This window comes from Camelus ferus, chromosome 20 (assembly GCF_009834535.1).
Source record: "Camelus ferus isolate YT-003-E chromosome 20, BCGSAC_Cfer_1.0, whole genome shotgun sequence".
Lineage (NCBI taxonomy): Eukaryota > Metazoa > Chordata > Mammalia > Artiodactyla > Camelidae > Camelus > Camelus ferus.
In genome coordinates, this window is record NC_045715.1 from 22349460 (window position 1) to 22372770 (window position 23311).

The 23311-nt window shown below is 52.5% G+C and overlaps 1 protein-coding gene across 2 annotated transcripts; it reads right to left on the reverse strand.

Annotated features, from left to right (window-relative positions):
- Positions 1-227: 227 nt before the first annotated feature.
- Positions 228-23054, reverse strand: IP6K3 (inositol hexakisphosphate kinase 3). 2 transcript variants are annotated; one of them, XM_006180494.3, is made up of 6 exons: positions 22869-23054; positions 13121-13493; positions 6570-6780; positions 5266-5441; positions 3975-4150; positions 228-1656 (listed from the first exon to the last, which is right to left on the reverse strand). In XM_006180494.3, exons 2-6 carry the CDS (start codon positions 13317-13319, stop codon positions 1231-1233), a joined length of 1188 nt encoding a protein of 395 aa, XP_006180556.2. In that variant the 5' UTR covers positions 13320-13493; positions 22869-23054; the 3' UTR covers positions 228-1230. The 2 variants fall into 2 exon arrangements, with proteins under 2 accessions (XP_006180556.2, XP_032318733.1); XM_032462842.1 differs by lacking the exon at positions 22869-23054 and adding an exon at positions 17759-17903.
- Positions 23055-23311: the final 257 nt, after the last annotated feature.

Consider the following 23311-nt stretch of genomic DNA (forward strand, 5'->3'; position numbering starts at 1 on the left):
TCACATGAAAGGACCACTTGTTTCTTAGATCTGGGCCTGCCTTGTGATACATGCAGACATTTTATTAGCCACCATTTCCCACCCGGGTTCCTCAAAGGATTGCAGGAAATTGGTGAACTTTTCTTGCTGTATATACTCTGGCCACCCATGAACTAGAACTACCATACAGTGTGATGATCAGAATAAACAAACAGAAAGAGTAATAAGGCACACCAAATAATCACTGGTGACCTCAGCAACTTTGTTAACAAATTTATTTCCCTAATTGGGTAACGTATCTCAGTGCTTGACTCAAGGGCTTTGTAATAGGTTTCCACAGTGCAGAAGAAGGAATTAATTGGAACCATTTTCTCTCTGTTCCGTATTTATGCCTGTCCACTCATCTTGTAAACATTGCGCCTGGTCTCCTCGGTCCTCCAGGCTCCTCTCTTCTGACCCCCCCCCCCAAATTAAATAAATAGTAGCGGAGAGTATAATTTCCCATAAGTGGCTCTTTTGTATATGCGGTCCACCCCCACCAGAAGCTGCATTTCCGGGTCAGAGCCATTTCGTGGTCAGAATCTGGCAGAATCATCACTTCCCATAGGACCTGCCTCTCCAAGGGGAAAACATGGAGATGCTGAGGTCTTGGTTGGCCAGTGCTGTGTCTGGGGTTGACCTTGCCCATTCAGAATCCAGGTCCAGAGCTGGGGTGATGGGCAGGTCTCTCCCACTTCATCCTGCCCCACCTCCAATGTCTCTGACGAAGGTAAGAGACATTGTCAGCTCTGTCTGCCCTGGGAGTAGGCAGCTCCAGCGAGCAGGAAAACCATAAACACACTCTCCAGGCTTTTTCAAGTAAGGTTTTTTTTTGGCCTCACAGCTCATGAGGACTGCAGCATGACAACAAAAAGCATCTTTAAATGCAAATACTCCAGAATCTCACTGTAATGCTGGCCTCTAACTCCTGCTGCACCCCTCCCATGTACTTAGCAGGGCGCCGTTTCATACTGACTGTCCAACCAACGATGACTCGCATTAGTGCAAGATGCCAGGGTACATAGAATTACCTCTGGTTTCTTAGCAGCTGTTAATATAGCCTGCCATATGTAGAGATGGCTTTTGAACATAGCTATAATTATTCCAAAGACATCTCAAGGGTATCGAGACCTCCCTAGCTACCAATAGGTCCCCTTTGAGAGCTATACTCCAGAAAAATCTAGATGGGCCCAACAAGTCTCATTCTCCCTCTTAAATATCCTGCAGGATCTGGATGAGGTTTTCCAGGCCAAAAATATAGCCCGGATCTGGTCCCTCGTAGGTGGTGTGTTCATTCCAGGAGCCTTTGTAGGTCGTGTGGGCAAAGTCGATCATCCGGATGTCAACTTTGACGACTCCTCCAGCATTGCTGCCGTGGGTCGTCTGCGGAGTCTCTGGTGGCTCCTGCCCATCATAGCTGATGAGGAGAGAGCTGGAGTAGAACCGGTAGGAACTCTGGCTCCTAATGACCGAGAGGAGGGCCTGGAGCTGGCGCTGGATGGGCTCCAGCAGCTCCGTCCGGAGGCGGGTTCCGTTGTGCAGGAACTGATGGAGGGTTTGTCTGAAACCCTCCACTGACAGTTTTCTTCCATAGTACTTGTCTTTGCAGAGAAAGTGCTTCTTATCAGTTTGATAAACCTTACATTAAAAAGAAGACAGAAATGTGAAGAACTGCAAACTTAAAAAAAAAAATCGCATCTGCTACAGTGGCAGCATCACAAGCTAATATATATACAGATTTTTTGAGAAGCAGGGCAAGAATGGTTGCAATGAATGGAAAGATGATCGTTCATCAAGCACTGGTGTAACTTTTTAAAATTGCTTTCTGTGCAAGCCTTTAATAGGAATCCAAGGTCTAAAGATCCTTCACCGTGCAGAGGTGACCCTCCACCCACGAGGAAAAGGTTTGGATCTCCTTTCTTGTGAATTTCCAATGTCAACCTCCAAATCGTGATTTAAAGCCTGGCTTCCAGCCCTCTTCAATTCAAATATTAGCAAACCCAAGCGAGAAAGCTTTAGTAGGAGTCTGAAATCACAGCCAATGGCCTTGGAAAGCCAACTAGATTCAATTTTCCCCAACAAAGTTTATAAAGTCCCTTCTCTGCAGATACTAAGGAAACCATATCGGCTCTGGGGGTAGAGCGGGGGTGAGTTGTTTGAAGATGAAAAGACAGGCTGGATCAGGTGTGGATGGAGTTTTCAGGCAGCCCGTGCAGCTCAGTGGAGCCTGGATGGAGCAGGGAGGGCTCAAAGCAGTTCTGTGGGGCTGGGTGGCTCCTCTCCTTGGCACCAGCTCCCCTCCCCTCCCCTGTCATGTCTTGGCCACCAGAAGGGAGCAGATGGAGGAGAGATGCTGATGGGGGGACAGTGGCAGCCGCTCCCATTTTATTCAGATGGCATGGGCATCAGCAGAGGCTGAATGGAGGCCAGCGGCTGGCATGCCCAGAATGTGAGTTGGCATACCTCTGCCTGGCACACCTGGAAAGGGCTGCCCGTATCTGGTCAAGACAGTTTCTCAGGTCTCCCCTGCCTTTGAATTACATGACATGTTAACAGAAAACCAGAGATGAAAAAATTCGAAAGATACAATAGACCTGGTATTGCCTTTGGAGGACTGGAGATTGGCTGCTAAATTAGCCATCATAAACACATGACAGGCATCACTTCCTAAATAAATCAGATCAATTTCGGGAGGTTTGAGGTCCAGAGAAAGATTCCATTTGCACCACAAATCATCACACTCCATTCTCTTGAGGACTGCATTCCAAGCCTTCCAAGGGACATCTGTGCAACAAATTTATAGACTCAACTTCCAGCTTCAAGGGGTGGCAGTTTCAATTAAAGAAAGCTATAACATTTACCGTCAAATCGGTGTCTGGTTTTTGCTTTGAATAGATAGACTCTCAGAGTGAACGAGTGGAGAAAGTTTATTTCCTCCTGTTCCCCTGCTGCCCCAGCCTTAAGCTACATCAGAGCAGCAAAAAATGAGGCTTGGAGTCTGAGCAATAAAAAATTAACCATTCCTTTGCTGGGCTTAGCGGGTTATGACCTTCCCACTTTGTGAACCAGAGCAAGTAGCAAGAAGAAGCAGAAAAGGTGTAGTAAGAAGAGGGAATGTCTAATAAGGATTCAAAGAGCAGACTGCCTCACGGCATCTGAGAAGAAGGCTCGGCTTCATTGTTTAAGAGAAGGAGGAATCCACGGAGCACACAGAGAAGCTTTCCCTCGGTTCTCTCCCTAGCCCTGCTCACACACTGTCATCAAAGCTCTGCTCTCAATATTGGTAGGACCTACATGGCCACTATGGAAAGTTCCAGCTACCAGAGTTAAAAAATGGTGGGGTTTTGAGGGGGAGGGTATAGCTCAGTGGTAATGTGTGTGCTCAGCATGCACAAGGTCCTGTGTTCAATCCCCAGTACCTCCATATAAATAAACAAGCAAATAAAAACCTAATTACCTCCTCCCCCACCAAAAAGGTATGTGTGTGTGTTTTTTTTTAATGGAGGCACTGGGGATTGAACCCAGGACGTTGTGCATGCTAAGCACACACACTACCACTGAGCTATACCTTCCCCACTAAATATTAAAAAAATTTTTTTCTTGGGGGCGCTAATTAGGCTTATCTATTTATTTAATTTTTTTAACAGAGTTACTGGGGATTGAACCCATGACCTTGTCCATGCTAAGCATGCCCTCTACCACTGAGCTACATCCTCCTCCCTAAATGGTGGGTTTTGACACTACTATCCTACAAGGTGCTCTTTAAAAAACCCAGTGTGTCCTAGACCAGGATTCGCATTTCCTTGGTGAAAGAGGCGCCTGGCTGCCTCCTCTGTAGCTCTTGCAAAGTGAAGAGCCCTGCGGGGGCGGGGCGGCGGTGTCTGGATGGGAGACATCCTTGTCACCAGGGGACATGCTGGGATGCTCAGCCCCTCAGCAGGCCCTCTGCCACCTACCTGCATGCCGCAGATGCGCATGCCCAGGCAGGCCGAGGTGCTCTGAGCACACTTCCTCATGTGACGGGCCTTCTTCTCCTCCGACACGTCGTCCCCGTGCTGCCGGGTCCCCATCTTCAGGTCCAGGACGCAGGGATGCTTGTACTGTGACACTACATTTTCCAGCAACAAGAACCCTGGTCACACTATGTTAAGGAAGGCTCCGAGGACATAAAGGCCCCTGCTCACCAGCGGCAGTTCGCAGGCCTCAGAAGCTGGCTGGAGATTCCCTCCTCTGAGCCCCATCCCTCCATTCCCATGTCTTTCATTACAGACCAGCCTGTCCTCACTATTAAGAATTCAAGGTATTAACTTTGCAGGCTGCTTTAATAAGTCCATTTACTTAGGGGGAGTTTACAAGTAAGTGAGCTTCTTTTCCTTTTCCTTTTTGCTCTAAGGTTGGAATTTAAATGCAGGCGTGAAATCCCTGGCAGGCCATGCTCAATTTACATTTTATGGTAGAAAATCATAAGGCTAAAACCTCGACTCACTGAATGGGCCAGTACCTTTCGGGAGACGTGGGTTGATATTAGCTTCAGAGATGAGTTGCAGGAATATTAATTTCAGAGGAGTAATTATCCTGCAAAAGCTTCTTAGGGATTCAGGCTGTAGATGTATGTTAGTAAATACTGCGAAACAGGCCACCGGTTTTGCGGGAAGGAGTCCAGTGGTGATAAAGGGGGCATTTCAAGCCTGAATTTGCTCACTGAGTATGTGCAGCCTTAGGGGGATGGGGGAGTGCCTCTCCTAAGGGTCCACCCCACAGGCATCTCCCTAAGAGAGAAAACACATACCCTTCTCACCCACCAACTCCATGAGAAGACAGCTGTGGGGAGAATTGGGAGGGGTGGAAGGGAGGTTGGGGTGCAAGGACCCACCCTTTGAGCAACCCCACTGCCCCCACCCAGTGTGGCAGTCATCATTCCCATCTGCCCACAGAGACCCCCAGCCCAACCCATCCGTACTGCCCAGGCGGCAGAGACATGATCAGTGGCCCAAGTAGGGGTACTGTGTTCAGCTTAATTCTCAGTCTGACTCTCCCAGCGGCTAATTTTTCTTTCTGGAGAGACCTGGTTTCTTTTAGGACCCAGGTTTGAGGGCTTGTGCCTCCCATTCTCCCGCCCATCAGTGTCTCCCCTCACCCCTCCCTTGGCCCTGCATGTGTGTCTCCCCTTCCCGCCCCACCCCCATTTGTCTCTGTCGTGCCCCTGACAGCACCGTGTACGGTGGGCGGCAGAGTGGGCGAGGATACGGTGCCGCTTGTTCTCTGGGTACTCAGTGCACAGGCGGCTCAGGTGAGCCTGGTGGCAGCGCAGGCCCCACGGGTTAAAGCTTCTCTTCTCGGCCTGGTTCCCGTTAGCATCTTCTATCAGGGAGGGCACTTGGGCCTCGAGGTGGAGTTCAGACCTCAGGAGCTTCGTGGCCGGGCTGCGGGCCAGGGGAGCACACGACAGTCAGGGCACTTGTGACTGACTGGGCTCTCCGGGGCTGGACCCTGATGTGGACTGTTCCTGGCTACTGTCCTGCAGGGCCTCCCAGTGCCCTTCCTGCCCCGCTCAGTCCCTGGGCACCAGGTCAGTCCATGCTGCCGGCCTCGAGGGGTCTCTCTAAACTCACAGAGCATGTCACCTCCTCAGGGGACTGAGGCGGTTTAAATTCACTTGTAAGTGATCTGGGTTATTAACTCCCTACAGAAAAAAACACTGTATGGAGGCAGAGACCCTGCCTGGAACCAGAAGACTGGAGGTTTTAGGTTGTTCCTGTGTCGTTATCTCCTGGAGACCTCAAATGCCATCGGGGTGAGAATCATGGATCCTTGGTCCAACCTCTCCCCTGCCCTCTGCATCTTGGCTTCCCCGTCTGTGACATGGAGATAATGTTCTCCACTTCCTGACACCAAGCCAGGAGGCTTAATTAGATCTGCAGTACTCCTTGGGGAAGGGAGGCGCTTTCATTGTATTAGCTCCCTTTTGTTTCCCATAAATGTTTAAAAAATCCCCAGGGATGGTTTTCACCTGAGAAAGGTCAGCTAACACTAACAGAGTTTTCGGAGACCTCTCCAAGGACCTCGGGTGCCCTGAGCTGCCTGTGTCTCCAGGGCCCCCCCGAGCACTGCGTTGACCTCTCTCCTTGTCCTGTCCCTACCTCTAAGGAAAGATGATTTCCGAGAGACATTAGCCACACTTTTCCTTTATGTCAACTATTCTGGGGCTTCTGCTCTGCACATTCTCCCTCCAAGAGACCCTTCATGGTCTCAGTGAAACAGGTATTTAATTAAACAAACCTATACCGAATGCCTACTCTGTATAGGATGCTGTGTGTGCATCCACTTCTGAGATGAAAAGCATCAAAATCCTCCCTCTAAAAATGGCACAAAAGAAAACGCCTTCCTTTCTTTGGTCACACTGGTTATTCTAGACAGAGCCTTCATCTGAGTTTCTCAGTTTTTCGGCTCCAGCCCTCATGGGGAGCTGTCGGCCTGGGCACAGGTGGGAGCAGGGCCCTGCTAGGGACAATCTGCCTGGTTTCTGCCATCCTGCCAGGTGGCCCCCTTACCTCTCGTTGAGCGAGTGTGCCAGCTGCGTGTGCTGCCACTGGGCGAGGGTGAGGGTGCCGCCACCTCCTCCGGTCTGCTGGAGAGTCTGCAATATTGCCACGGCCGCTGACTCCGTGGAGACCTTGAAGGGCCCCCGATTCTCCTTCAGTGGGTTGGCGACCAGGCTGAGATGGCCTCGGCTGTCTTTCCGGAGGTGGACAGTGATGGTGCCTGCAGAGCACGTGGGCAGGGGGAAGGGTTGAGAGACCAGATGGCACTTACCTGAGTGAGTGCAATGGCCGATGGCCTTTTGAATTGTACTCTCATGACACTGGTCAACCTCCCCTCTTCTCTGACTCCTCTCTCAAGAGCTCTGGGGACTGGCCTGAACCCAATGCTGTTCCAGAATGAGCCCAGAGCCATGGAACCTGCAGAAAATGGCCTTGGGCTGATCTTGGCACAGCCTCTGCTTTGTTGCATTTTTTTCTGCCCCTTCACGCTTTAAACAAAGCAGCATGTACATTTTATTCTCGCATTCCGGTTCCTCTGTGCACAGTCACACCTTCCAGTCATATCACAGCACGCCGCCTGGGCCCTACCTTGGGGCATCCGAGCTGGTCCTCTGCAAAGAGGGCCTCCACCTCTGGGTGGCAGTGAAAAAGTCAGGGGCCCGTCCCTCCTCCCCCGTGCCCTCTGCCTCCTTCATCACCCTTTCCCTCCCCTCCATTTCTCTGTATCTGACCAGCTTCTTCCAGGAAGCCTTCCTCAAACAGCCTCGTGGGGCTCCAGTTGCCCCTTCATTCATCCTCCCCCATCTCTGACTTTCACACTGACGTGCCCTGTTTCCTTTGGTTGGACGCTTGGCACAAGAAGATTATTGACAGAATGTGGTTCTGTGATAGAAAACAGGAGACTCGTGAGATTTCTCCAACTGACAGTACCTCCTCACCCCCGGTGTTTGTGATCAGGGCCTGACCTCTAACTTCAGGTGTGGGCTGACAATGAAGGGTGTGAGCACACCCACTGAATGGATGCGCTAACCAGGCCTCTCCTTTGGGACATTGGCCAGGTAGGGTCTGTAGCTCTGGCCTGTACATTCATGGCTCTGTGGTCACCCGCTTTGTACTTCTTGCTCTGGTGGCAGAGTCCAGGCCTCCCTCTGTGGGGCTTGGCATCCAGTGGGTGCCCAGCCTCGCCAGAGTCCTGGGGAAGATGGACGATACACTCGGTCATGCACAGGAGATGGCCACACAGATGGTTTTGCGAGACCCAGGTCTCTAGAGTCCTTGGTTCCCTGCCCTTCCTGCAGTGGATGGTGGGGAGGATCCTCTCTTTGCTCCTTCTACCAACCCACTCTCCACTCGTCTCCACGCTGCTTTGTGCCTGAGGGGCTGACTCTATGACTGCACCAATGGCTTCTTGCTGGCTGGTTTGGCCAATGAGGGACATTGGCAGGTGCCGGGGGTGGGGGGTGGGGGGAAGGGGGCGGAGAAAGGTTGGGGCTGTTATTCCTCTGGTTTCCTCCCTGCTGCAGCATGGCTCTCTTGGCTGCCTCACCACCTCCTGTTGTTCCTTTAATTCTCGTGCACTTCTGCAAATAGCCCCTTTAAAAATTCTCTTTATTTAATCCCTTTTGCACGTACCACTCATTTCCCACTGGGACCCTGACAGAGTGGGAGGGTTGCATGTGACCACGTCCTCCCAGGTGTTTATTTCCTCCCCCGGCCACTTGGTTACTTCAGCGTAAGTGGTCATTTCTGCTGAACCAGCAGTCAAGGCAGCTGATTCGCCTTCATGTGTCCCTGCCCGGCTCTCCTGGGCTGCTCAGAGCAGACACTCACTCTCAGGGTTGCTCTATAATTCAGCAAGTCACTCTCCAGACCCATCTGTGCCTAGCTCAGCGGTCTCCCTGGGCCAGCCCTGTCATCTCAGGTTCCCAATGTCTTAGTTCTGCAGCCTCAGAGTGACCTTCCTTTCCCTCAAGCTCCTTAAAAAACTCTGCTCTTTCTCAGCTCATCCCAGGTCCCAATGTCCTGTGAAGTAATGATGATGCTAATGATAACTGCGTACTTGAATCTGGCATTCTGTAGTTTACCTGGACACCTGCAGGCATCCCTAGACCGAGCCCACAGAGCTGTTCTGCTCACAAGAGCAGAGGGCTGACTGCAGGTCGGTGAAATAAGTACATAGTAATAACCACTGCCTGGTCTTTTACACCTACTGTACACCAGCATTATGTGTGTTTTGTTTATTGCTAAGTTATAGCAAGCCTGCAGGCTGCTTGACTGTGGTCACTGAGGCCCAGAGAGATTGAATAACTCGCCCAAGGTCACACAGTTGGTAAAGAGCGGAGCTCTGAGAAGGCCACGCCTGACCTAGATAGGGAGACAGCTCAAGTTGTCACATGGAACTTTATTGGGAGACACTGGTGTCGTCATATTATGTTTACCCGTGTGTGGAAGAGGAACACTCCTGCTGTGTCTCCGGTCACATTTGTTCTGGTCATTCTGTTACGTGGGAGCAAACAGAGAAGCCATGGTGCCACCACCTCGTGAGAGGGCCATCAGTGCAGAGGACTGGGAGCGCCAAGGAGCCCAAGGACATGCTATTATATTTCCAGCCTTGATTCCTTGGCGGGAGGGTGGATCTGCTGGTTCCGGGGAGGAGGACTGACCTGGGAACCACTCCCAGGCCCCAGAGCCGCCCTCCCACCCCATGTTCAAAAAGTGAGGGGAGCTTGCCGGGCTCTGTGCTTGTCCTTGGGGTGTTCGGAGCCTCTTGGCTGCCTGGGAGCCAGGAAGGTGTGCCGGCCAAGGGCAAAGCCCTTTCGGATCTTGTGAAGTTCAAGTTACCATCCGGCGGCCCCTTGGACTTTCCTATCTGTGACGCTATGGTGACAGGCCTACCAGAAACCACAGTCCTGGGGATCCCTGGGCCCAGGAGGCCTCCCTGGAGGGACAGGAAATGCGACCTTCACCTGCTTCTCTGGGCTCCAGCTCTTGTCTGATCGCATCCATTCTGAGTGTCTAAATAGGTGGAGGCTAGCAGAGGTGCAAATAACCCAAAACCAATAAAATCCAAAAGTCATTCCTATTTCTCATTTTCTCAGAGCTACCCAGCCAGACTCCATGTCCCTGCCCTCTAGCTCTGTCTCCCGTGTGCCTCTGCCCAGCTCTATCTCCATCTATCTGTCTTCCCTCCCTCTCTCACAGCCCTCCCAGCTCAGCCAAGCCCTTCCCTCTGAAAGCTGGGACCACAGCACATAGCAGTCTTGCAAATAATCTCCAGGTGCCTGCCCATGACAGGAGCAGCATTGTCAGTGGAATCTGGGCTCCTTGGGACCTGGATTGTTCTTTAAGTCAAGAGCCACACTGGCCCTGGCCTGGCTGCCAGCTTCCCTGTGTGTCTGTGAGGACTAGGCCTCCTAACACTCTGTTGCCCCTGCTTGGCCAGGAGAGTGGGGGACCCAGCCAGAGCACCCATCTGCCTGCTCACCAGCCCTCCCCAGGCACCTTGACTTGTGACCACATCTGCTGGGCAGACAAGAGTGCTCACTGCCGTGCCCAGAACATCCCAGCAATTTCAATTTGGCCGAGCAGCTTCCGTGAATATTCTGTCATGTATTTATTTTTAAACTCATGAGAACATTTATTCAACGCCGTCTGTAATACGAATCTGGCTTATCCATTAACCAACTAGACCTAGGAGTATGTCCTTACTCACCCAAAGCTGACAGGCAGCCTGGGGGGCAGAGGAACACAGCCCCAAGGGGCTGTCATGCCCAGGGAGCCCAGCGAAAGGTCCAGGGCAAGCTGCTGGCACAGGAAGGCCATCCTTGGGGATGATCCTCCTGCCCAGCACTCCGATGCCATCCCTGTGCAGGGTGAGAAGGGAGTAGGCGTGCTCCGTGGCGTGAGGCCTTCTGGGCTGTCCCTAACAGAAAGAAAAGGGGAAACCCCTGTGGTAGCCTTATGGGCGTTTGAGTCCCTCTGATCTGAGGTCACTAGCTGAGTGACTCTGGACAAGAAACCTCCCCTCCCTCATTGGGCTGGATGACCCCTGAGCACTGGCATCTGAGGAGCCTGCCTCTTTAGTGACAGTCACTGGTGGAGTGGGCCTGGGGAGCCCAGAGCCCACATTCAGGAGCCAGACCTTGGAGCTTTGAATCCTGGCTCTGCCTCTCACTGGCTGTGTGGCCTGAGGCGAGTCAGGTAAACTCTCTGTGCCTCAGTTTCCTCATCTGTGAAATGTACCTTCCTCAGAGAGGTGTTGTTAGGACTAAATGTGAGTTAGTTAGTCCACGGAAATTACTTGCAGTGTGTTTGGCACTGAGTGAACACCAGGTAAGGGCTGGTTGATACTACTTTTCTTCTCAGGTGAAACAAGAAGCCTGCACAGCCTGAGGCCATTTCCCATCCCAAACCTGACCTCAGCCACCTGCCCCAGGTGTCTAAGACCCTGAAGGGCCCAGTTCTCAGCCTTTTCCTAGTGTCTCCTTAGATGTGTGTTTCCTCGGGTGGCGCCTGGACACTGACACCATGTGCGTTGTGTTCTGGCCAGTGAGGGAATCAGCATTTCTGCATCTTTGAAACGTCATGTTTGGGTGTCGCAGCAGCCCATGGGTGCTGCCTCACTGTCATCCTCAGCTGGGCTGCGTGGTCTCACCTGAGGGATGTCATGTGGTTCCCTGACTCAGCTCCTCCCAACTTGTTTGCAGACACAAACTCTCCTGAGTGAAGCCCCAAGGCAGAGACTGATACGTGAAGTGATGACAAATTAATCTATCAAGTTAGCGGGGCCCCAGGGCAGGCGGTACCTGGATCGGCCCAACCTGAAGGGGGAAGCAGGGCAGAGGAGGGGTCTGGGCAAAAGACCAGTGCCCGAATCCATCCAGAGGGGTGCCGTCCTGATGCTGCAGAGGAATGGCACATTCAGGCAGGGAGCAGGGAGGGCACCAGATTGGGGTCCTGGAGACCGACCAGCCTCTTTCACTTCCCTGCTCTGCCTTTGGCTGCCCTGGCAGTCTGTCTCAGCTCCAGAGCTGTGTCAAACCATCATGAAATGCTGCAGGCACAAGCTACCCCACCTGAGATCCCACCACCCTTTTGCTGGCTTGAGTTCAGTTGTGAAAGGACAGATGTTAATTCCAGTGGGTGCTCTGACAAGACGGGCAGTGACCCACAGCTGATGGACAACACCAGCCTGAGGCCCCAGAGGAGGCCTGCACAGGCTGTACACCAGCCATCCCCCCCCGTCTCTCACTGGTCTTATCTCAGACTCTCAGGACCTAAGCAATGCCCAGGGCTCAAGGCCTTGGCCTTCCCTCAGTGGGTCTCAAACTGGAGCATACTGAATACAGATTCCTGGGCCCTGACCCCAGAGATTCTGATTCACAGGTCTGGGATGGGGCCTGGGAATCTGCATTCACACTCACAGACACACAGACACACACACACATCAATGATTATGGTAAAGTGGGTTGATCTCAGATCATACTTTTTTTTTTTGAGGGGGGTAGGTAATTAGGGTTATTTATTTATTTATGTAATGAAGGCACTGAGGGTTGGACCCAGGACCCCGTGTGTGCTAAGCCTATGCTCTACCACAGAGTTATAACCTCCCCCAATCCCAGATCATACTTTGAGAAACACTGATGTAGATCTGCCTCATCCTTCCCACTGAAATGCAGGTAAGTTTTTAACTGACTTTTTGGGATATTATCATCACCTTCACTACAGACATCATTTGGACTATGAAGGCAGAAGCTTGCAGTAGTAAGTTCTAAAACCCTTTAAAAGAGGTCTTTTCTCTGAGCAGTCATCCCTTTGCGGGGCTGGCAGCTGGCAGAGTCATGCCCTGAGCTCAGTGAACCTCACTGACCAAAGGCTGGATGTGGACAAAATGACCTGCCCCATGGATGCTGGCTGGCCGCCCTGAGTGCCCCTGCCCAGAGACCCACAAACGGCACCTCTCCCCATCCAGACTTCTCTCCCAGAACCCACTCTGGGCTCAGATCCAGAACACACACTGCTCTAAGTACCATTTCCCCAGCTACGCCAGGATGGCAGATCATGCCCCAGCTTTGCCCCTGGATGAGGGTTCTGGTTTCCCAAACACAGACTGTTCCAGCTCCTCTGTGCCCCATCCCAGACTTGAGGCTCCTGCCACCCATCTGGGTCTCCAGAGTGAGGTGAAGGAAGCTTCCTTATGTTCTGTGTTTACCAACCAGAGTCGTGGGACCCAGCCATGACACTCCCGAAGTGCAGACCAGAGGTCCCATCAGGGTGGGATGGGGCTGGGGGATTACTTTATCCCATTCTCAATTCCTTGAAGCCTGATGGCTTGAGCTAATTGGTAGGGACACCAAATGGCATTACACTCCAGGTCTGGAGGCTTGAAGAATGCAGAGAAAGTGGGGCAGTGAAGGCCGGCTGGGCTGCAGGAGAGGGGCAGGTCTCCATGGCAACCCTGAAACACACTGTGTTGCTGGAGGAAGTGGTGGGCGCATGTGGGCCAGCTGGGCCCAGGGTTGGGGCACGGAGCACGGCTGGCTGCCCGGACACTCACTTACCTTTGTACTGTGGCGTGAAGCGCTTCATGGCAAGCGGCAGGGACTCGTAGAACCTCTGCTCCCGGGAGATGAGGGGCTTGCACACCGTGTGCTCGTCATACTTCATCAGGCTCAGGTGCCCCCCAACCTGGTGCAGGAAGGGCTCCAGCGGCACGCCCACCCTGGCATCCCCAGCGTCCATGCTGTCCTGCACAACCATGCCTCAACACGGGGAGGGGTGCCTTGGAAATCCACAAGAGGAGGGCCTGAGGGCGCGGTAGCAGCTCCTGGACAGACGGCTAGCCTGTCAGCAGTCCTCAACTTTCTCCTTCTTGGCCTTTATCTCTGTCATAGCACAAGTGTCTTCCTGGCCAAGGACTCTTGGCAGGGGCCCCTGGAAAGCAGAAGCGGAAGGGGAAAGGATGTGAGGGAGCTGGGGACTAGCGGGCGGTGGGAGATTTTGGAAGGACCCACAGTCCCCAGCCTGGACCCACAGGTAGTTAAACAAGACTGTAAATAGGCATCGATTACTTCTGGAATAATCTGTTACAAGCAACTGGTAACAGTTATTGCCTCTGGGGAACAGGGCTGAGAGGGAGACTTTTCACTAAATACTATTTTGTATGTTTTGAATTTAAATTTTAAAACATTAAAACAATACACAAAACTATAAGCTTTCAGAGTGTAGTGAGTATGTCTGAAGGTCTTGTGTCACACTGCCTGCCTTCCTTTGGGAACTGATCCCAGGCCCAACAAGAAGAGAGAAGAACCCCTGCTGTTGGGGTTCTCCCCTCTTTGCAAGGGGTGGAGGGGTACAGGAATGCTTGATTATTTTCTAGCATATATACATCCTGCGCACCATCATGGCTCCACAATTGCTGTGTGACTTGGGGAAGTTACTAAACCTCTCTGGGGCCCAGTTTCCCCATCTATAAACAGGATAATAATGATACCCACCTCACAGAGTTAGGGACAGAACTGAGATAAAAGTCCATGAGAGGGTTAGCTCAGTGCCCAGAGCTAAGCACTCAATAAATGTGATTTACCATGATTATTTCTAGCATTATCGCAGCGGTGGTCATATTTCCCTACCAGTTGTGGGAAGACTGGCTTTGTTACCACTGCTTGCAAATGACAGAAACAGGGCCTGTGATGGTTTGATGGCTTGCTGGGGCCCACCACAGGGTTCCTTGCCTCTCGGCCTGGTCCCCCAACACCTGAGTGTCTGTCACCCTCTCTAAGGGCCAGCTTGTCAGACCTCAGGCAAACGCTGGAACTCTGGGCTGGAAACACAGCCCCTAAAGACATTCTGACTTTGTCTCAGGAGAGTGCCAAGGAGACACTGCAATGGGGGCCTTATTCGTCCTGTTTGAGAGGACATTCCCACAGCGGTGCCCGTCTCCACAGAGTTATTAATACTCTCTCCTCTGCTGGACTCCCGGCCGAGGATGCAACCAGGCTGGGCAGCGCTGGGCATGATTAACCCTCTATTGCCCTTCAGTCCAGACCATGGGCATGGCTGGCTGGCTCCACGCACAGTGGTACCTATCAATTTGTTCAGGACCCTGACTCAGAGAAGCTCCCACCACCAACCTGGACCTCCAGTACCAGGTGGCATTGAAAGCCACAGTCTGGCCCATTCATTCCCCTCCGCAGTACTCTCCTGAACTGGCTACTGTTTGGCAGGCCACAGAGCACCCCTTTAGGAAGAGGAAGGGGGTGTCTTCTGTCCGGTGTGCACATTTGCTTTGCCATATGCCTGGCTGGAGTGTGCCTGGGGAGGTTGGGGTTGCTGGGTGAGGCCTTGGGGTGGGAGGACTGAGGCCTGATGGCCAGGGGCTGTGCCTGAGACAACAGCCTAGGTCTCTCCCAGCCCTCCTCTGAGACTGCACAGAGGTGACCCCTACTTGGGATCCGCCCCAAGGAGCTGAAAAAAGAAGGAGGAGGCATTTAGATGCCAAGGGAAATCGAGAATTGGCCCAGGGATGAGTTGATATCTTCAGTCTGGTTATCAGATAAGGTAGCACAGTTGCTTGGCCAACCCAATCCGACTCACAGACTCAGCCAAGGCAAGAAAGATGAAAGCAGAGAACGCTGACGTCGCCCACTACCTCCCCTCTCACCAAACTCACTGTGTGTCGGCCTCTGCCAGCTGACCTGTCCCCAAGGAGAGGGAGGCAGAGGCGCTTCTGGTAAGCAGAGGGACAGCCAGGTTGTAAAGTTCATTTATAGCCACTCCCGGAAGGAGCCTAGGCCCTGGCCCTCACACCAGCTCCCCAGGGCCTGGCGCCAACCAGGCCTGGCCTCACCTTTGCTAGCCCAGCTCTGCTGACAAGTCCAGGCGGGGTCCCAGGCAGGCCCTCATGCTGCCTTGCTGGGCAGTCCACCACTCTTCTTTCCCCACCCCACCTTCTCCCCAAGGAGCTCTAAGGACATGGATGTCACCTCGCAGTGGTGGCATGGGGAGGAAATAGCAATAAATGGTGACAAACACACCGTGTTGCTGTGTGCCAGGCAATGTACTCTACTTAGGGATTAACCTGTTTAAGCCTCACAACTGCCCTGTGATGTAATTAGTATTATCAACTCCATTTTACAGTTGAAGAAAATGAGGCACAGAGAGGTTAAGTAACTTGCCTGTGTGCACCCAGCTACTATGGGGAAAGCAGAGATTTGGATCCAGGCACACTAGCCCAGAGCACGCTTACCCACCATGCTGCGGAGAGGCTGAGGGCTGCTGTTTGTCTAATTCAAGAGTCAGGAAATTGAGCCCCAAGGAGGCTGCGATTTGGCCAAAGTCACCAGCAAGTTACTGGCTATGGCTGTGCTGGGACAGGGACCCAGGTTTTCTCGTCCCCCAGGGCTGATATCTCCTACCCTGTGCCCCCTGGTCTGCCCTCTCCTCACTGATGACAGTAAATTGTGTCCTAGTGGTAGCTGGGGTCCAGATCTCTGCAGAAACCATCATGCGGGGTCAGGCGAGGTTCCCCCCTGCCCCTGGACCTTCTTGGCGCTTTCTGGCTGAAGTGTCAGCCAGGCCTGAGAGGCTCTGTCATCCATAGTGCTTCTTTCTCCCATCCCTGCCACCCTCAGGGTCAGATGTTCTCAGGAGCCCAGGCCAAACCTTCTTGGGGAGCATGGACGAGGCACGAAGACCTGGGCCTCTGAGATGGCCCGTGCAAAGCAATGCAAACTCTCCCACCCCCAGACTTGGCGTGGGTTAGCAGTGGTGGGGTGTCTGCTGGGTAACCAGTCTGTACTTTTAAAAAATCTGGACTTGAAGCTGGATAAACTGAGGCCCTTTCAGTCAAAAGTCATCTTAGGGTGTAGATTAGGGGATGTCTGAGGGTCCTCCGGCTCTCAAGCCATGTGGTCTGAGGTTCTGACAAGGGTGGGTGGGAAGGGGCGGAGGGAGGATGCATGAGCAGTGGCCTCAGCATCGGGGGCGCCTGCCCAAGCAAGTGGGCTTTGCTGCTGCACGGGGAGGCCTCTGTGGCTTCCCCTTGGCACTGGTGCTGACCTCGGTCTCCCAAGGAAGTGCGGGTTTTCTGTCTGGTGCTGTGGGACTGAGCTAGAGAGGCCCTCCACTCTGTGACCGGCCTGGGCCTTGGCGTTTGATCAATGCCTCTGGGCCCCGTTCTGATTCCCAAGAGCACTGGGCCAGGGCTCAGGCACCCAGGTCTGTTCCTGGCATTCCCACCAGCTTGCTGAGGCCCTGGGGATGACTAGGTTCTGAGTGACTGAGTCTTGGCTTACCGCCCACTGCCACAGCCTTGTCAGGATGCTCAGATGACAAAATGCACAGCCCTCCTTTGTGGAGCCCTCTCCTAAGTGTCTTTACTGCTCGAGATTTGTCACTGCATGGGTTATTCTCAGGACTGACTCCTGTGACTCAGCTTGGGTGCTGGGAAGGCAGGTGAGTTGTTCACCTGAGACAGGACCTCACGCCCCACCCTCCTTGACACACTGAAGGGCTCTCTTTAATGCTTTGGAGGGAGACAAATGTCCCTCTCTCCACATCATCTCCAGCCCACGCCTCTTCCCACAGACCCACAGGCCAGACCTCTTGCCCAGCATCCTTCCCTAGTGCTCCTTGGGGAGGGAGAAGAGGGAATAAAGATGAAGGAGGGAGGGAGGGAGGGAAGGAGGAGGCGGAGATGCTCCTGACCAGAAGAACTCAGCTTAGAGCCCTGCCCTCCCAGGAACGGTGGACAAATGGCCCCAGATCCCTGTGTCCTCCTGCCTTGTCATTGGGTCATGTCCTGAATGAAATGACTCTAGGCTTCACTCCAGGAGACTCAAGGGCTAATTTCTCTGATGGGGCCAGCCATCGAGCTGGTTGTTAAATGAGGCCCTGGATTGTCTGTGTCAGTGCAGCCCTGCGGGGCCTGAGTGATAGCCAGCCTGCCACTGGGTTGCAAGACACTCCCTGGTCTGAAAGGAGGGTCATGGACAGCAGGGCCCACAGTTGTATCTGGCTTCCAGAGTGGGGACAGATGACAATACCAGTGATGCCAGGCAGAATGACAGATGCCACCCATCAAGCTGAGGCACATTTTATTTCCTCTTCCTGAGAGCCTCTGTGGGTATAACCTCTACCCACATGCTAAATCTGAGTTCATTAAAAATTACAGAAGATATACCTCTTTTAGAACTCACCTCTCCCATTTTAGGGAAGATGGCAGGTGAAACCACACATCAAACTGGTAAGAGTTCAACTTGGAATAAATGAGACTTATCAGAGGCTGTCAGTTCCTTATAGCTGGAAACTCGCTGGCTGACTGTGGTCATTGTCAGGACTGTTCACAAACATTCTCGTTTTCCCTGTGGGAACATGGAATGATTGCACTTCCCGTGCGCTTTGAAGGTAATCGTGGCCCGTCATTGCTACGTGGATTGGAGTGATGTATGTCACTTCCGGTGTGAGCTTTTAGAGTAAGCTGTTCCCTACATTCTCCTTCCCTGGCGAGGGTGATTTTGGAAGCACAGTCACTGAATAACTACATGTAGGATATGTAGCATGATCGAGAAAGAAATCTTGGCTTTATTAGGCCACCGAGATTTGGGGGTTGTTTTTTACAGAGCACAACCTAGTCCATTCTGATTGATTCACCATCTCACAGCCAAATACTCAGTATGGAGCCCTGAAGTTGAAAGCAACCTCAGGCACCCAAATACTTCATTGCATAAATATTTCCTCTATGATAATAGCCAGTCCTATTGAACATCTTCTGTGGACCACTGGCTTTATAATCCCCATTTCTGTTTTTCAAGAGAATAATTTTTGGATGGAGAAAAGTTGCAGAGCCTGCCCAGGATCCAGTGCTAGTGAGCACTAGCCTACATCAGAAGCGGGAGACTTCTGGGAGCTTCCACTTGGCTGGGCAGCGAGAGCGCTACCCCTGGGTTTCTGCGGGGTGCTGGGCAGTGTGGATTCACTGTGCTGTGGGTGGAGGGCTCCCACCCATGGGCCCTTCCAGACCTGACCCAAAGCCACATCACCACAAGCATTATTTGCAGACTAGGAAAGAAATACCCTTGAGCTTGATAATTTCTCAAATGTATGTAAACGCTTTGGTGATTGCCAAAATACAAATTCATTTAAAGGCATTATTGAGTTCCGAGCAGTTTTTATCATCATCTTTTTTCTCGATCAACAGATACTAAAAGCATAATGAATATCGCAGGGGGACTTGTAGGGAACAAATTATGTTGAAAAATGAGTCCTAGTTGAAAAGGTTAGGAGAGATACTGCTGTCAGCTGAGATGCAGGTGGTGGTGAAGAGTCCAGGGAGGGGTCTGAGATGGGGAGAGATGGAGGGTCAGCCTAGGGGAGCTGGAGGAAGGTCTGTTTTGGGGCCTGTGTGCAGAGAGCAATAGGGAAAGGCAGACAGGTAGGGAAATGGGACTAGAGGGAGGGCTATGTGGGGAGGATGGAGGCTGACGTTGCTGTGGGCCTGGGCGTGGAGTGGGTGGAGACCCAGCCTGGCCACACGGTCTAGAGATGCCTGTCTAGCCACCCCCTGCTCAGTCTAGGTTGCCTGAAATCACTGAGATGTGGAAGCCTTCAGGACCACTTCCCAATAAATCTGACAGGGAGGGATGTGTTCTGGGGAGGAGATAATTAAGAAACAGCTTGTAGCAAAAGAAGACTGCAATATAAAATGTGTCGGGCTGCAGATTCAGAAGCAGCATGGTTTATGGCCTGCCCTCTCGCCTCTGAAGCTCTAATGTACATTTCCCAGGCCGCTCCGAGCCGGAGGTTTGGTACAAGTACCATTCAATGTCTCTGTGATGCCCAAGGGAGCATTTTTTCAATCTATTAGGGATGAGAGAACCCGAAAACCATTTAAAACCGCTTAGGTTGTAATGGGCAGGAGAATGGAGTCTGTCACGTGGCAGGGGGTTGTGCATTATCTGGGGCCATCCGGGCTCGGAAGGCACAAGATTATTTTCTGGGGGAAAAAAAAATCAAGTTTTAAAATCCATTCTATAAATGACTCAAGGGGATGGTGAGCCTTCCATCTACACAGTCCCCCAGCCCGGTGGGATCAATACCAAATGCTGGGGGACATCACACATCACCTTCCCAGCTGTGGCTGAAATATGTGGCTTTGGAGAGCATCCATCTCCCAGGGAAGGCTTGATTTCCAGAATCGCAGAGCAATATTTCATATTCCTGACTTATTTCTGAGCTGATTTTATCCTTTGAGGGAAGATTTTTCCCCCCTCTCCTTTTCTCTTAACATTTAAAATCTCCCAACGTTCCTCCAGCTTGAGGACCAAATGCGATTTTAATACGGTGATTATTAGTTTAGAAGCCCTTCAGCCCCTGACAAATGTCCTTAGCAGCACCAGCAATGTTCCGAGCTTGCTATCAGTAAGGGAGACGCATGGGGCAAAGATGACTCAAGGAGCCGAGCGCCGCTGGAAGGGATGCTCTGGGGGAGGCAGAGGCTGGGAGGGCTTCTCCCTCTCAACCCCTAACACATCCTGATCCATGATGGCACCTCAGGACCTCCGCCTCCCCCCCTCCCCCTGGGCATGGCTGGTAACCACTCCAACAGCCCCTCCCAGGCACGCTTTGCTCCTTGAGACCTCTTCCCCTTGAAGCTGTGCCCAGGATCTTGAGTGTTGCTAGCTATCCAGACCTGCCCACTTCCCACGTTTCTCTAAGTAATATGACCAGCCTCCTGCCTTATGAGCCAGAGATAGATGGTCTTGCCAATGGTTAGTATGGTATCTTTATGACTCTGAAAAGAAACAGCTTTTTCAGGTCAAAACACAATAGTGGGCTGGAGCAAGTGAATATGTGAGTGTAGTCACCATCCTTCAGGCCACGGAGCTGAATTGGCCAAGTCTGAAGGGCCAGTCTTTCCCCAGCAGAGGGCAGCAGCAGATGGGCCAGAACAGCCCAGAGTGGAGGCACTCAGGCCAGCCAGCACCTTGGCCCAGCGACCAGGGAATGTATTCCCAAACCACCCTGGGTTTGCCAGGCCTGTCCTCAGAGAACCCAGACGGCGGCTGAAGGGCCCCTGCCTTTCCCAGAGAGCTGTTTTTAAAGAGCTCAGAAGTTGTCATCAAGGTGGTTGTCTCCCTCACATTCCCTTCTCCTCTTGCCACCTACCTTTTTCTAAAGGTTGTCTGTAGCGGGGAGGGGAGCTTCCTGCCACTGGTGAGGCACATTCTGAGGAGTGGGGTGCCTGGCTTGAGTCACAGGGGAGGGATCCCAAAACCTGGGACAGGGGCTTGCCCAGGAGGTGGGGCCAGGGCCCTTACAAGTACCTCTGAGCAGAGCGGAAGTGGTCTTCAGTGTCTACAGTCCACTGGCCCTCCCCCCGGGGTGGGGTGGGCAGACCCCACGCCCCCTTCAGCTGCCAGCTGAGCTAGCTTGCCCAAGCCAGCTCCCTGAACAAGCCAAGGCTTGATGCTCATAAAGTTGATTGCTGTTCCCTGGTGGCTGCTGATAAACAAGATAGCAGCCATATGGGAAGGATTTATTCAGGTGTCCTGCTCAGAGCAGGAGAAACCAGGGGCATGTGATGGCCACAAGTGAGCTCGGTGTGGTCTGCTGCCCCCAGGATGCCCTGGGAGAGACCACTGGGAGGGCTCTAGGGGCCACAGGCCCTTTGCAGAAAAGGAGTTTCTCAGATCCCTGATAAGGAGCTGGAGTTGTGGGAGCATGATGGGGTGAGGGTACAGGGAATCAGCACAGGGGGCTGGGAGATCTGGTTCTGCCTAAACTCCCTGTCCCTTCCTCTCCAGGCCTCAGTTTCCCTCTCAGTACTGAGAGCTGCTGCCCCAGCCATGTTCTTACTCTCCTGGGACACAGCTGGCCTTTTTTTTTTTTTTAATTGAAGTATAGTCAGTTGCAATGTGTCAATTTCTGGTGTACAGCATAATGTCCCAGTCATGCATATACATACATATATTCGTTTTCATATTCTTTCTCATTAATGGTTATTACAAGATATTGTATGCAGTTCTTTGGCCTTTAAATTCAGCAATTCATTGTGGTTGGGGGGAAAATTGGGAGGGGAGGGGAGGGGTTGGCAGAGACGCTTCTGGATTGAAAGAGACTCAGAAAACATACTGATCTGATCCCCCTTGATTGGATCCTGGTTTAAACAAAACAATAAAAACCACTTAGGGGGAATGGGGGAAATTTGAATATGGACTGGATGCAGACGTTCTTGGGGAGTTAATTTTGTCAGTGGGATAAGGCATGGGGTTATGTAAGGACCTGTACTGAAGTACTTTGAAGGGAATGCTGTGAGGTCCATAAATCACTTCAAAATACTTTAGTCTTAGAGAATTCAATGAAGCAAATATGGCAAAACTCAAAACAACTGTGTAAATCCAGACACGGGATATGCAAATGTTCATTGTGTCATTCCCTCTGTTTTTTCCCATAGGCTTAAAGTTTTTCATAGTCAAAAAGATTAAAAAATTAAACCACATTGCTTTTAAAAACTGACAGCCCAGGTCTTGCCCCATGGGATCGGAATCTCTGGGGAGGGGCCAGCCATGGATGGTTTTAAGGCCCCCAGAGAGCCCGAGCACCATGGCAGTCTCAAGTTCAGGTCTCAGGTTCACTGGGGGGCCCCCAGAGACTACTGCCCAGGGCAGTGGGGGCCCCTGGTGGTGACATGCCTCCGATAGCCATAGTCCACCACCACCCCCCTCCATGGGAGCGCCTGCACCCAGGCCCCAGCAGCTGCCTGTGGGTACTGATGTCATCCAGCCCCGTGGCCACACCCGGGGGAAGTGGGGCTGCTGGGATAGGACATGCTGTTCCTAGGGCCCAGGGGGTGCTGCCTACTTCTCCTGGGACAGCTGCCTCTGTGAAGGGTTAAACCCAGTGTGGAGTGCGAACCGTTGGCTCCAACCGCCTGCACCTGCCCCTACAGCTTCCTCTGCAGTCCGGGCTCACCCCAGCCCTCCTGCCTTCATGCAGGAGCCAGAGTCAGAGACTCCTGAACACCCTAGGAAGGGGAGGGCTGACTCTAGGGGAAGGGGGAGAGAGATGGGAGAGGAGCGAATGACAATTTCTATGTTGCTGAACTGTGCCAACACCCCCCACCCCCAAACACACAGACACACTAGCACCTCCACAGAGCAGACCCCTAGTCAGGGGGTCCTGGATGGAGATGAAGCCCATTCACTTGGTCCCCCGTGGTATGAACAGACCCTGTCGCCATGAGACTCCCCTGGTTCAGGTCTCATCAGGATCCTCCCTGCCCGTCCCTATCCCCTAAGGCAGACTCACCAAAGCCTCACTCCTGGTGGGATCGTGGGAATGTGTGGAAAAGAGGGTCCAGTGGAAACTAATCTTCTCTTTCAATGCTTGTTGTCTGTGGTGTTGGGTAAAGACCTTTCCCAAGGTCCCAGCGTGGAGAAGTCACCATCCACTATAGCACTTGTGGGGAAGTCTGTCCAGACTCAGGTCTACCCAGAGGGCTGGGCTACAGAGGTCTGGGGAGGGGAGGTCACCTGACCCTTAGGAAGGGCTAGCAGGGGCTGGTTGGCCTGTCCAACTGTCAGCTGGTATTGGGCTGCCCCAGGGGAGGGCTTGGGAGGGAGTCTGGAGGAAGAGGAGGAGAGTTCTGCTCACTGACTGGATAGATGCCAGGCCCTGAGCATCAAGGGCCAATTGCCCCAGGCCCCTGGTTAATTTCTGATTCCCTGTTCACGGGATAAGGCTGGGATTAG